This window comes from Sorghum bicolor, chromosome 7 (genome assembly GCF_000003195.3).
Source record: "Sorghum bicolor cultivar BTx623 chromosome 7, Sorghum_bicolor_NCBIv3, whole genome shotgun sequence".
NCBI lineage: Eukaryota > Viridiplantae > Streptophyta > Magnoliopsida > Poales > Poaceae > Sorghum > Sorghum bicolor.
In genome coordinates this window covers 6822875-6838531 of record NC_012876.2, presented here as the reverse complement: position 1 = coordinate 6838531, position 15657 = coordinate 6822875, and the positions used below count along the sequence as shown (strand labels likewise).

Below are 15657 nucleotides of genomic sequence, written 5' to 3'. Positions count from 1 at the left end.
GCAAGATATGTGCACGAATTGCATCCAACGTACCATATGCTTCGAAATATATTTGGTGTGCTACCATGTAGGCACACGGCAAAGTCTCAATGTTTGCCGTGTGTCAGGATGGGCACACGGCAAACCCCCTTCCCAGGTATGGACTAGGCGGCCTGGTACGCTGGTTTGCCGTGTGCTATGGTCATAGCACGCGACAAAGATTGGTCTTTGCCGCGTGTTATGGCCCTAGCACACGACAAACCCCCTTTCCAGTTTTTTTTTTTGCTTTTGCAACCACATGTATCATAGCACAACTTACATTAATCACACATAGCACACAAATATCACAATATATCACACATTTGCCACAATAACCATGATATACCAAATCTCTCACATACATATAACGTACATGTCACATACATAAACACATGTTCATCACCAAATCCATCACAAGTCTGAGGAAACCACAAGTTCAACAACACGTCCGACAAAACGACATTCCATGAACAAACTACAAGTTCACCAACCGAATCCATCTCGTCTGCCCCATGAATCGCCTGGAGGTTGGTACGGATTGACATGGTCGCTCCACCCACCGTCTTGAGGACTTTGCTCATTGGGCGCTTGAGTAGAACCCTGGGAGTGAAGCTACACAAAGGATGAGACAAACGTGTCATAAGTGAATTTTGAGATTAAATACTTGAAGTTGAAGATATACATAGTGGTTTCAAATGAAAATTTTGGCAGCACCTCCCCTGCACGGGAAGGTTCCCAAGACCTGCAAGAAAAGCATCGGCACGAAGGCCGACAAGCACAGCGGCACGACGGCCGGCCGACATCCACAGCGGCTCGATGGCATGCAACCACAATTACATCTACATCTACAAAGGTAGAGATTGCATGGTTAAGTGAAGTGAAAATCACTGGGCTAGGTCCACCTAGAGCGGGTGGAACGTACAAGTTTGGTGGCGGAGGTGCTCCCATCTAAGCCCCAAGAGTTCGCATGTAGATGGCCATCTCCCTGTACTATGTCTCTAACTCGGTGATCCTGACTTCCTTTTGCGAAAGCTGGGTCTACAAGGTTGAACACTTATGTTACAAAGCTATGTTATGATTGAACGATTGAGCACGAATGAAACAGTGAGAACCTGGAGGTTGGTGATGATGCGGTCGCCTGCGGTCGGCCTCGAGCGTACCGCTGTGCTGCTTTGGCCCTGGCGCCTGTCCTTTGCTCTGATCTGGGAGAGAGTAGGAGTCCTCGAGGAGTCAATTAAGGGGTCGGCAACCCAGTACCGCCCATGTTGCTTGCCTCCCCCTGCCCTCATGGCTGCTTCTCCACTGATGACCTCATTATAGGGATCGAAGTCAGGGCCATGGATCGCATGTGCTGAATCACAATATGAGCTGATCCGTCTATGGACGGTGGAGTTGGTGTACGCCTCAGGAGGGTCGTCCGGGCTGTAGGTGATGTCAGCCGTCGCCTTCCCCTTCTTGGACAGAGCATAGGCCCCCAACGACAAACAGTTAACAATATTTTATGTATCAATCCCGTACTTTTTTCTTTACAAGTATACTTACTTAATAAATCAATTTTTTATGTAATTTCTTTGTCAAATGAACTTTACAATGTATATTCCATGTTTATAAACATATTACACTATTATTTCATGTGTTTATTTCTTTAATTCGAATTTTCTCGTTTCAAAATCAATAAATACTGAAAATAATTAAGAAATAGTAAACGATTCTGAAAAATTCACAAATTTGGACATGACACAACCTATGTGTTGTAGTGCTTATAGAAAAAGTTTCAAAATCAAACTCAAATATGAAAGTCGAATCTACTCCAACTCATACTCCTTCACTCATAACTCTATGAAACTTCTTCGAAGATTATTTGGTTTCTACACATCATATAAGGCAACTTGTTCGAAATCTTTCCAAACTTTTTTATGGCCTCTATTAATGACGCATGTTCGGCGTCGTGTCTCCTAACCATGGTATTCGAAAGTCATTTTCGTTTCGAATGTGTGTTCTCAGACAGGGTTGGTAACATGAATATCATTTTTCCGATATTTTTTCCAACAATTTCACTGAGTCGTAGTTCAAATTTGACCGCATCCGGAAAAAAAGAAATTTAATGCTGTTAATTGCAAAAATATAGCAAACATGTTTCAAATATTATGAAATTTGAGTATGGAGTTACAAATGGTGAGTGTGTAGACAAAAAAAATTTGGAGAGCAAAATCTGAAAAAAAGACAAATTGTTCGCCGTGTGCTGCACACTTGGCACACGGCAAAGTTTGTGTTTGCCGTGTGCCGTCCACAAGCACACGACAAACCAGGCTTTGTCGTGTGTCTAATGGCCGCACACGGCAAACGTTGACGGCTGGGGGTGGGCATTAGTGAGGAGTTAGTTTTTGCCGTGGGTTGCTCACGTTAAACTTTTGAGTTTGTCGTGTGCCTGCTGTTTGCCGTGAGCAACACATGGCAAATGCTAGGTATACCGTGTGCCTAGCTTTTGCCGTGTGTTTGGGCTGGGTACACGGTAAACCTGACCTTTGCCGTGTATTGCTCACGGCAAACAGACGGGCACACGGCAAATGCCGGCTCTCCGTTAGTGCAAGGCACACACACTCAATTATGTTTGTTTTAGTTTTTCAAAAATATTTTCTAAACATCTAGATCTAGGGTCCTTTTCTGGGATAAATAAAACTCTACCATATCAAAATTAATAAATTTGTTTAAAATAAAACAAATAGTGGGTTTAGCATCTATGGGAACTAACCCTAAATTTTTTTTTATGACATAATTAACTATAACCCTGAAAAACTACGCCGTCTGTTAGCCGCAGAATGACGACCTACCATGTCGTGATGGACGTCGGACGACCCAAATGGTGTCGACATCCCGATCGATCAACAAATTTTTTATGCTTGTTTGACTTAAAAAATAAATAAATGGCGCCTCGGGGACAGGGACACGTACATGATCGCGCCAATCAAACAGTGTATCATGGACCAGATCGGAGATGATAGGCTATATATCGGCTTTCTGGCGATTGTGCGTTGACCTGATGGAGGACCTGCCTGCAGCAGCAAGAGAGCGCTGGACTGATGAGTGATGATGGTACTGAAACCACGAGGAACATGCACACGAGATATCGAAGGATTCGTAATATTTGAACACGCGTTTCGAAGCTCCGACTTTCCTCCAGTCTACCGATGGAACTGCCGCGCGGGAGGGAAAAAAAATCGGTGCATATAGTATGTACGAAGCTCTAATGCATACCACATCTGATCTGATGCAATGTCTAATTATCACTAGAAAATAAACTCAAATCACCTTTCTCATATCTCCTATATATATAATCCTCTTCCTACCCTCTTCCTTGTTGGAGCAGGATCACCTGGGAACGTCCCAGCTCGACGACGTCGGACGACGGCGTGGTGACCGCGGCGAGATCCGATTAGATTCAAACGAGATAAGTAAAACTGGAAAACTAAGAATATAATTGCTGCCAAAATCACAGCCCAATCGGTCCCTTGATACTTCTATTTATAGTCTTAAGATTACAAGACTCCCACGCCGTCACGAGTAGGTGCGCGCCACCGTTTCACCGCGGGACGCGCCACATGCGCCGTGCGCGCCACGGCGTGTCAAGACCAAACACGGACTCCAGGCCAGGCGTGATCGAGCATGCTTCCGATCACAGCCTCCTGCTATCCTAACTGACTCTGGACTCTAACTATGACAAAGATTACATGATGAGATAACTATGACAAAGATTACATGATGAGATATCGCAACAATTAGCTAACAATTCTCCCCCTAAGTTGTTGCACCTCAACGATGCCAAGAGCGCTCCTGAGCTCCACGAACCTGACTCGACCGAGTGACTTCGTGAAGATATCCGCCAGCTGATCTGCTGTTCCAACATGTTCCACCTCCACTTTGCCCTCCTCTATGCACTCACGAATGAAATGATACTTCGTATCAATATGCTTGCTGCGATCGTGATGCACAGGGTTCTTGCTCAACGCTATTACAGACATATTGTCCATTAGCAATTTCACTGACGCCGCCTTTGTCCCCAGTATGTCAGCTATCAAACGACTTAGCCAAACACCTTGACAGGCCGCTGCAGCCGCTGCAACATATTCAGCTTCGCACGAAGACAACGCAACAATCTTCTGCTTCTGCGAAGCCCAGGTCACCAGACTACCACCGAGGAAGAACACCACACCCGTAGTGCTCTTACGATCCTCCACATCTCCTGCAAAATCACTGTCGCTGTAACCCAACAATATTGGCGACAGTGCAGTCCCCTTGCCATACTTGCAGCCGTAGCCTATAGTGCCCTTCAAGTATCTTAGTATACGCTTGACAGCTGCCCAGTGAGCTCTTCCCGGGGCTTCCATGTACCTGCTCACCATGACGACCGAAAAGGCTAAATCCGGTCTAGTGTTAACAATGTAACGAAGGCTCCCAATAATGCTCGTGTAAGCTATCGGTTCAACCACCTCCCCCTCCTTGGTCTTGTAGAGCTTCAGTCTTGGTTCCATCGGCGTGTCACAAGCATTGCAGGTGACCATCCCTGCAGTCTCAAGAATTTTTACTGCATAAGAACCTTGACTGATCACAACCCCATCATCTCCTTGCTTCACTTCTATTCCCAGATAGTAGCTTAGGAGGCCGAGATCACTCATGCTGAACTTATTTTTCATCTCAGCTTTGAATTGCACAATATCTTGCATGTTTGGCCCCGAGATAATCAAATCGTCAACATAAACTCCTACAATGAGTGGAGAAGTCTTGCTGTTTCTCTTATATACAGCATGATCCATGTTGCTTTTCACAAAACCGAGGGCTAAAAGCTCTTTATCAAGCTTGGCATTCCAGGCTCTTGGAGCCTGCCTCAGACCATACAACGCTTTCTTCAGCCTTAACACCTTGTCACTGTTGCCGACTATGAAACCGGGAGGCTGCTTGACAAACACAGTTTCAGACAAGTCTCCATTAAGAAAAGCACTTTTTACATCCATGTGGTGCACTTGCCAACCTCCCTGAGCTGCTAGTGCCATTAGCACTCTGACTGTCTCAATTCGAGCAACTGGTGCAAAGACCTCATCGAAGTCCACTCCTTGAACTTGAGCATAACCTTTAGCCACGAGTCTTGCTTTGTGTTTAACCACATTGCCTTCAGGATCCTTTTTCACTTTGAAAACCCACTTAAGGCCGATTGCCTTGTGGTTCCTTGGAAGATCGCTGACCTCCCAGGTCTTGTTTGCCTCAATTGCCTGCATCTCAGCTTTCATGGCATTCCTCCAACAGAGCTCTGACAAAGCTTGATCAACTGTGCATGGCTCCTCAGCTGCTGCAAGACACACCCCGCTGTACTCGAGCTGATATGGCTCGGTCGACTCCAGCAGGTCAGGTATTGATCTGTACCTCTGAGGCACTCCTTCTGAATCCACTTCGCCACCAGTAGGAGGAGTTGCCCACTGGATTGTGTTTTCTTGATTTGATCTGCTGATCGACTGTCCCGGAGTGTGTGGTGATGCATCGCCATGTCCTCCGTGGGGTGGAATTGAATGAACAGGTGACCCCAGCTCAGAATGTTGCGCCGGCTCGACTGCAGCTTTGGGGTTTTCAGAAAATTCCCCATCAGCGCCTGTTGTCGAATGCGCTACAGTAGCCTGTTCTTCATCAGGGTAAAACACACTGAAACTCGGTTCAGTTTTAGCTTTAGCAGGCCCGGCCGCAGTTTCAGCTGTTCCTTTCTCCCCCCAATTCCAGCCCTTTCTTTCGTCAAAAATAACATCGCGAGAGATGATCAACTTCTTGTTAACTGGATCGAAAATTCTGTAGGCTTTTGAACCTACTTCATACCCAAGGAAAACACTAGGAGTCGATCTGTCTGACAATTTCGACACCCCTGGTCCGAGCTTCTTCGCATAAGCCAAACAACCAAATGTCCTTAGATGTCTCACACCCGGTTTCCTTCCGTACCACGCTTCATAGGGTGTCTTGCCCTCCAAGCTTTTCGTCGGTGCCCTGTTTAACAGATAAACCGCCGCAGACATTGCTTCTCCCCAAAATCTCCCGGGGACCTGCATACTCTTCATCATGCACCGTGCCATCTCCACGACTGATTGGTTTCGGCGCTCAACGACACCATTCTGTTGCGATGTCCAGGGAGCCGTCGTGTTGCGCTTCACACCTTGCTCATTGCAATACACCGTGAAGACACCTGAGTTGAACTCACCCCCCTGTCAGTTCTGAATGCTTTCAGGCGCTTGCCAGATTCAGACTCTGCTGCTGTTTTAATTTTCTTGAAATGTGCAAAAGCTTCATCCTTCGTCCTTAACAGTTCGATCCACATGAAACGACTGTATTCATCGACGATTAACAAGAAATACAGCTTACCGCCAGGAGTTGCCGGGGTTATAGGTCCACACAGGTCACCGTGCACCAGCTCCAGGCCCGTGGACGCCCTGTACGCCGATGCGCGCGGAAACGGTGCTCGGTGATGCTTCCCAAGTGCGCAGCCGTCGCACACTTGTTCGCCGTGCTGGATCAGTGGAATTCCCTCCACCATCTCTTTTCGACCCAAATCACGAAGTGATCTGAAGTTCAGGTGTCCGTAGTGTGCATGCCATAGCCATGCCTGGTCATCCATCTTCGCCGTCAGGCACACCGAAGTGGTTAAGTTGACTTGCATAATGTACAACCTCCTCATCCTCTCCGCCCTGATCAGAACGTTTAAGTTCCCGTTGACGCGCTCGAACACCTTCATCACGCCATGGTCCACCTCGACACGACAGCCGGCCTCCTTCAGCTGGCCAAGGCTCACAATGTTACAGCGGAGCGACGGTATGTAGTACACTTCTGTGAGCACACGATAGTCTTGATTCTTGCCGGCGATCGCGACTGCACCGATCTCGCAAATCTCCACCTTCGACCCATCTCCAAACCGCAGCGCTCCCCTTATGGTCTCATCCAGTGATGCCAAGGCTTCACGGCACCCTGTCATGTGATTCGTGGCCCCGGTGTCAAGAACCCATGCGCCCGCGTCATATGATGATGGATACACGCGTTCTTGGTTCAAGAACACCTGCCGCGTCGACACTCCCGTGGATCGGACCACGTTACAGACTTAGGCAACCAGCAGCGCTCCATTGTCACCGTCGGTGTTAGCATGATGTGCAGCCTCATGACGATCCTTCTGAGGTTTGTTCTTGCACTCCTTGCCCCAGTGGCCATAAACACCACATTTGCGACACTTTCCTTTTCGACGTGGCGCACCCGTGTCAGGGTCACGTCCGTCTCCGCCACCATTGTTCTTCTTCTTCCAATGCTTGTCCTTGACATAATGTCCACCGCCTCCACTGCCCTTCGTGACAGATGACGACGATTCAGACACCATCCGAGCCTTGTTCCTTTCGGCCCACTCCTCCTCCGTAAGAAGAAGCTTGGAGGTTTTCTCTGTCACCTGCTCCATTGCAGGCTCAAACCTCTCCTCGGCCGTGCGCAGATGGCCAATTAACTCTTCCAATGTCAGAGTCTTCAGCTCTTTAAACATCTCGATTGCCACCGCCACTTGGCTGTAACGAGGTGGCACCACACGTAGGAATTTCTTCACCACCCGTGCATCGGTGACACTCTCCTCCCCGAGGCCGCGCAGATCAGTGACGAGCTTGGTGATCCTTATAGCAAAATCATCAATCGTCTCACCCGGTTTAAACGTGATCGCCTCGAATTCAGCCAGCAGCTTTTGGGCGTTTACCTCCTTGACACGATCCGCGTCGAGGCGCATTGTTTTGATGGCAGCCCAGGCTTCCTTCGCCGTCTTCTTGTTCAAGAGCATAGAATGCATCTCTTGTGGCACCCCCCGAAGCATAGCTCCCAGCGCCAACCGATCTCGGCGTCGTTCAGCCTTGTCATCAACGATCGCGTCCCAAAGATACAACCCCTCGAGATTGCACTGGATGTGTGACGCCCATCCTTGATAATTGGTGCGAGACAACATCGGCCACGTGAGATTTCCCGAGGCTTGGTTGAAGGCCCGCTCCATCATATCCTGTTCCTTGCTAGTATCACCCATGGCGGCTGATTCCGGCAACAGCACAACTCCTCTTCGCTCCTCCCTGATGGATCACACCAGCAGGCTTCCTCTACTCCTTCTCACCACCGGCGAGCGTCTCCTCCTCGGCTCCGATACCACTTGTTGGAGCAGGATCATCTGGGAATGTCCCAGCTCGACGACGTCGGACGACGGCGTGGTGACCGCGGCGAGATCCGAGTAGATTCAAACGAGATAAGTAAAACTGGAAAACTAAGAATATAATTGCTGCCAAAATCGCAGCCCAATCGGTCCCTTGATACTTCTATTTATAGTCTTAAGATTACAAGACTCCCACGCCGTCACGAGCAGGTGCGTGCCACCGTTTCACCGCAGGACGCGCCACATGCGCCCTGTGCGCCACGGCGTGTCAAGACCAAACACGGACTCCAGGCCAGGCGCACCCTCCTGCTATCCTAACTGACTCTGGACTCTAACTATGACAAAGATTACATGATGAGATATCGCAACAATTAGCTAACATTCCTCCCAACTCTCTCATTATAACTTGGTATTTGGGGTTTTTAATAATGGAACCAAGGTTCCGGCCCTCTTCAAAGAGGAGGCATCAGTCTATACTTTTTATAACGATAAAAGAAGTTTTGCACATTCAGAACTTTCAACTTGAAAATCGATCTGAAAAATAATGTCCCATCCATGCATTTGAGGTAAATAAATTATGCAATATCGGTCACTCTAAGGTAGACGATATGCCACATCATAGCCTCCATTTGGTGCTCGGTGCACTGCAACCGAGCCTAAAACCGAAGACATGTGTTGCCTTGAATAAGGTATGCAAAGAAGGATTTTTTTTTGGGGGTGTGGGTGGGTGGGGGGGGATAGCTCATTAAAAACCGAATCATTGATAGTGAGCCATATTGACCAACAAATGATCGCAGTAACTGTTAGTACTGGTTAGTTTTGACCAAATATTTATATCCCAATAAATTACTATATAACTTTTGAAATTGGGTTATGATGACCTACTCCCTCTGTCCAAAATAACTTATGTTTTAGGCTTCTCTTAAGTCAAATAATTCTAAGTTTTACCAAATTTATACAAAAGTAATAACGTTTATTACAACAAATAATTAAGTATTATTAGATTTATTATGAAATATATTCTTATATTATACCTATTATTTGGTGTCATAAATATTGATACTCTTCCTTATAAATTTACTCAAACTAAAAATAGTGTGACTTAGGATAAATTTAAAACAATAATTGTGGGACGGAAGGAGTAGTTTCTTGCGTCCTTTCTCTCACCTCTTTTTAATGTTACTGTCAAAGTGAACAATAGACCCAGCTGATAACATATCAAATGATATTGAAACTATACTAGTCACAATATTTGAACTGTCTCAGTCTAAAGGATTTGTCAAATAGAGTGGTCAAAAGAGAGATGTGGCGTGTGGCGACTAATGCATTTGGGGATCTTGAAGAACATGGTCGATGATATTAAGGAGCAATTAATTAAAATAATATCTAGTATATCTACTACAATACACTAAGAAAAATCGGTAGACTAGTGATAACTTCCATTTTGCACCTACTATCTACTCTTAGAGCATCTCCAGCAGTATTACCTAAATCAGACTGCCTAAATGTCTATTTGGGTAGCCACCTATTTCTCTACTACCCATATTTTCCTTCCAACTGCAGCAGCAGTACCTAAAACAGGCTACCTAAAACATATCCCAATAGAGAATGACAAGTAGGTCCCACATGTCATCTTCTTTGGTGTTCTTGCCACAGTCGCACGCTGCGGGGAGCAGGCCGCGCGTTGCTAAGGAGGCCATCCACGCTAGTGATGTCTACCCTGCACCCACTGGGGACAGCCGCCACGCACGGGGAGCCGTGCCCACGCTAGAGGTGTACCCGTGTCGGGGAGCTGCGTCCATGCAGGAGAGCCACACCCATGCCAGGGAGCCCACAGGCCACTGAGTGCTGGGGGCAGTCCACGCCGGGGAGGTTTGCCTATAGCTGTTGGGGAGGGCGCTGCCGCGGGGAGCCGCCGCTATTGGAGAGTGCCGCCGTCATCGTTGAGCTGCGGCAGAGGAGGGCCAATGGTGGACGAAGACCGAGCGGTAGAGAATACCACGCGCGTGGGTTGGAGAGAGAAGGTTTGGGTAGTCTGCTTGGCCCAACAAGAATGGGTAGTGGGAGGGGGAATTTGGGTAGCCAACAAATTTGTTGGGTCAAGTAGGTAGTCAGCTGGAGTTGTTTTTTTTCCCTCACTACCTAAATTAAGTATAGATAGTCTGTTTAGGTAGTCTGTTGGAAATGCTCTTAAATTGCACATAACGAGGAGAGAGTTTGCCCCTATTTTGTGAGGACTTAACGGTTAACTTATGAAAGGACAAGTTTGTCCATGTGATTTTGCCCTGTTTTATTTTGCTATTTGTGTCCTTAACCCAATTTTTAAATTAGTGCAAAATTTGACAAATTTCAGAACAAACCCAGCAGCATTTTAGTTAAAAATCTTTATATACACAAATTAATATCACAAGGTAGGATTGGCACCATAGAGTAACAACATCCAATCAGTGTGAGAGCAACTCGATCTAGTGCCAAATCAGCCAATGAGAATTGAGGGGGAAGAAGAACCGTAGAGGAGGAGATTATGAGAAGTCCATGCTGGCAGCCAAGGCTGAGCACCTGGACACCTCCCCCGAGGCCCCCGGCCGCGTCGCGCTCTTGTCGTGGGCTGGTCGCACGCCTCCAGGGCATGACTAGCTAACCCTAGCCTCCCTATGTCTTAGAAGAAGACACTGGTGAGAGAGCTAGAGAAATGATAAGGTGGGCGCATTCTGCTTTTCATGTGGGTATTTTTTGTTTTGTTTTTTTCAGCCATTTAATCAGCTCAGACCTGACGGTGTCACAAAATAGGGGTAAACATGATCTTTTTTTTGAGGGAACAGGAGGGGCGCGCCCCTACTGAAATTTATTAAAATAAAATAACGTTATCTTCATTTCAAAATCACAAGGACAGAATCACAATGTTTAAAAGTAGGCGTAAAATCACTGTTGCATGTTGAAATAACGGCAGAAATACCAAATTACCAATAATTTTTCGAGCACAGTTTTGTATGACAACACATGATGAATCAATATTCAATGCAGCATTATCTATTCTCAAGAATTTTTCTATGCTAGCACTGGTGGATGCAAAATAAGATTGCAGGGAGGGCTGATCTCTTCTTCTCCTCTATCTCTCTCCATTTTCTTCTTTTCCTCCACCTCTTCTTCTTTCTCATCATCCTCGCCATATTCCATTGATGCACCAACTGTACGAGGGCTAGAAGGCCCCCGGCCTTAGATCCGCCCCTATATGCCAGTATTATTCTCATATTGACTTTTGGTCTGATTTTCTTAATACATCCTTGATCAAGTTTTATCAAGCACTTCATATAAAAGTACTTGTACACGGCTGGCATTCCTATATATCTTGGCCTTGGACTAAGAGAGATGGCTGCCCTTTTCTGTAAGCATACAAAAATACATTGTCTCTGTTGTTATTTAATAATTGACATATGATGCGTCACTTACTCAACTTATTTACCCCCTATAATGTCAAATACCACTGTTCCTGTTGTTGAATGAGCTGACATTCCATATTTGCTATGTCAGGACCAATGATGTGTCTGATCATAAATTTCGTTCTATCAAATGTTTTTCTTTCATTTGTTTATGAGTGCACAACAATAATTATATTCAACCTTTTTTTATGTGTGTGATCTCTTGTGTCTATATTTTTTGTGTTGCTCCCCGGTGCCTCTGTAAATGCTAACCATAGCATCCTTTGGCGACATGGATATACAATAACAGATAGACCGAATCATCATTTGTGCTAGCCGGCCGTAACATGATTGAAAACATATTAGCTAGCAATGAGATGATTTGTATGTCGTCATATGTCGAAATAATGAACAGATAGAAACATGCGCTACGGGCCAATGTATTGTACACTGTCATAGTATCATCTTGTGTTCATATGTTGTGTCCTCAGATGCTCTAGATCTGGTAGGTGCCGCGAATCGAAGAGCGCTAAATTTTCTAGTATATATTATGTGCATGTTCACATTGACTTCTCGTTTGATTTTTCATAATACATCCTTGTTCCAGTTACGTTTAAGCAAGCTAGCACTTCATATAGAAGTACTTATACGGGCATGCATACGGTGGCATTCCTATCTTGGCCTTGGACTAAGCTAAGAGATGGCTGCCCATCCCAAGCTTGCTGCCTTGTGCTGCCTCCTGGCCGTCGCCTCGCTCCCGCTGCTCGCCGTCGCCGACTGCGAGTGCGAGGCTTCCACCGGCGAAGAAGATGACAAGTCGAGGGCGCTCACGCTCAAGATCGTCGCCATCTTCTGCATCCTCGTCGCGAGCTCCGTCGGCTGCGCGATCCCATCTCTCGGCCGGAGGTTCCCGGCGCTCCGCCCGGACACCGACCTCTTCTTCGCCGTCAAGGCCTTCGCCGCGGGGGTCATCCTGGCCACGGCCTTCGTGCACATCCTCCCGGACGCCTTCGAAAAGCTCGGCTCGCCGTGCCTCGTCGACGGGCCGTGGCAGAAGTTCCCCTTCACGGGCCTCATCGCCATGCTGGCCGCCATCGCCACGCTCGTCGTCGACACCATCGCCACGGGCTACTTCCAGCGCGCCCAGGCCGCCAAGACCGCGGCGGTCGTCGTCGTCGGGGACGTGGAGACTTCAGGCGGCCACGCGCACGGTGGGCATGGGCATGGGCATGGCCATGGCCACACGCACGGCATGTCGTCTGTGGTTGCCGCGGCGGCGACGACGTCCAACGGCGACGACAGCACGCAGCTCATTCGCCATCGCGTCATCTCTCAGGTAGTCATCAGGTCTCCAACTCTCGATCGAGCCGTGCGTGCATCAAACAAACTAGCGACTTGTTCACTTAATTAATTTCCTCTCATGTGTTCTTGATTACGTATGTTCTACTCGCATATATTGAATTAATGCTTGAATTATTCAAGGTGCTGGAGCTGGGGATCATAGTGCACTCGGTCATCATCGGGATGTCCGTAGGCGCATCTGAGAGTCCCAGCACGATCAGACCACTGGTGGCCGCGCTAACGTTTCACCAGTTCTTCGAAGGATTAGGGCTTGGAGGGTGCATTGTTCAGGTATGTCCTACTGTCCTTGCATTGAGCCTGCCATAATAAAGTAGTATGAAATACTCTGGTTTATGACAGTGGTGGTTTCCAAGTATAATAACAAAGGGAACCTTATTATGTCGACATTTCAAAGTTCTACTATTGCGGCCGATATTTTTATGATGAATTTGATGAACCTAATTTAATATTGTATCGAAGTCAGAGAAATTTTACTTAGCATATAATATAAAACTAACCAATGCACATTTTGTAACGGTAGAGGGAATATTTAGTTATTGCTTTTTTTTCGAGATGTATGTAAGCTCATACGTATGAATGCATGTACTGTTAGGTCAGTCTCAATGCATAGTTTTATGGCACAGTTACCAAGACTATAAACTAGGTAACCGAGCCACATGAGTTTCATGGGGAAAAACTCATCTCTCATATGATGAAACTCCTTCATTTAATGACCCTGCCAAGTCAGCAATTTTGCTTATGTGACACCCTATTTAATGTGCATGACACTCCCATGGAACATGCATTGAGACTGGCCTTATGATGACTTCTGAGTCTATCCTCATCAATGTGAGTTTCATGACACAGTTTTCAACACATTTATATTTTGAAAACAGTACATATGAGTTTCATAGGGATGAAACTCTTTGTACTCCCATAAAACTTAAATCATCTTTCTCTTTATTAATATAGTGCCACATCATTATATTTAATGTGTATAAAACTCTAATGAAACCCTCATTAAAGCTGGCATGAGAAAGTGAGATTAAGCTAGCAAATTTCGAGATTTACAAAATCACTGCATGTGCCTCGTTCTCGATGAGTATATCAACGTACCACTAAATGAACAACACCATTAATCCTAGAATAATTCTAAAAAAATACGAACACCTAGGCTTTGTTTGGTTCCCCTTGCTAAATTTTAGCTAGTTAAACTTTAGTCATTTTAGTAGCTAAAGTTCCAAACGTATTAACTAAAATGAGCTAAAATAGTTTAGTTCTATTAGTCACCCAAGAGTAGCTAAAATAATTTTAGCTAGCTAAAATTTAGCAAATGAACCAAACATGCCCTTATACAAGGTGTGAATTTGAGCCGCATGGATAGGTTCCACCACAACCCAATTAAATGGGCTGCGCTCTGTTTGCAGGTACTGCTTGTGTTTAATGTCCAATGTTCGTCTTATGGCCAATCACCAGAATTCTCATCGGCCATCAAGTTGCCACTACATCAGGCTTTGCCCAGTGCGGCGGGCACTCGGCAAAGCACCAGTTTCCTGTGCCTCTGCTAGTTACTCGACCGATCCCAATATTGCCATAACAACCCGGCCATTTCCCAATTCAAAACCTAATCCTAGAATCCGCTAGCGCACACACAAAGTCATAGAATGTAGAAATACCTGTCCTAAAATTAGATCTCCAATTGTTTATAATCCTACTTATTTGAAATCTCATACATGTAAATCGTAACATGGTTGAGACACACATGAAAATAATGCTCAAGTTGCTATCAATGGAGTGGCAAATTTTCTGAGCTCGCTCACTGATAATCGATGGTTGGTTCGAACAGGCCAAATTCCGTCTAAAACAAGTGCTGATGATGACGCTATTCTTCTCATTTACCACGCCGATTGGAATCGTGATCGGCATCGGGATCTCCTCTGCTTACGACGAGAATAGCCCTAATGCACTGATCATCGAAGGAGTCCTCGACGCTGCGGCTGCGGGAATCCTGAACTACATGGCCCTCGTCGACCTTCTAGCCCAAGACTTCATGAACCCTAGAGTGCAGAACAATGGAAGGCTGCAGGTCATCATCAACATCTCGCTGCTGGTTGGGACGGCGCTGATGTCTATGCTCGCTGTATGGGCGTGAACACTCGAGTACTGTACAGTGTATAGTACTTCAACTTTAATTTTTTTTTTAAAAGAACGGTTTTAATTTGGCCTTCCGGCCCGTTTGATCTTGTTGTGAGATCATGACATGACAGTTTTATCATCTGTTGCATTTGTTAATAGAATGATTTGTATATCCATCCATGTAATAAAAGTGTCGATTATCCTCCTAATAAACGACAAAACTATGAACACTTCTGTTGAGGATTACAAAACATGAATGAAAGGCAAAAGCCAACAGTTTCATCAAATCCACTTAATTAGAACATAACGCTGCTGTTTCTCTTGCGAGAGCTTCGGGAGCTTAGGGCCTTAGGCCACTCCCAATGCCAGAAACTATATTATATACTTATTAATTTCTATAGACATTATATATAGAAATAGGTCCAATAGATAGTTTCTATAAAATATTTTTGTATCTAATCACATCCATTCTCTCTTCATTCTCAACCAATCATATCACTTCATATCTTGGATCTCGTGTAGACATGATTTCTAACTTAGATCCGGTTTCTA

General features: G+C 45.9%; 1 protein-coding gene across 1 annotated transcript; it reads left to right on the top strand.

The window, feature by feature from the left end:
* Window positions 12267–15386, top strand: LOC8085004 (zinc transporter 9). Its single transcript, XM_002445121.2, has 3 exons — window positions 12267–12964; window positions 13111–13260; window positions 14816–15386. The coding sequence occupies exons 1-3, from the start codon at window positions 12329–12331 to the stop codon at window positions 15119–15121; spliced, it is 1092 nt and encodes a 363-aa protein (XP_002445166.1). The 5' UTR covers window positions 12267–12328; the 3' UTR covers window positions 15122–15386.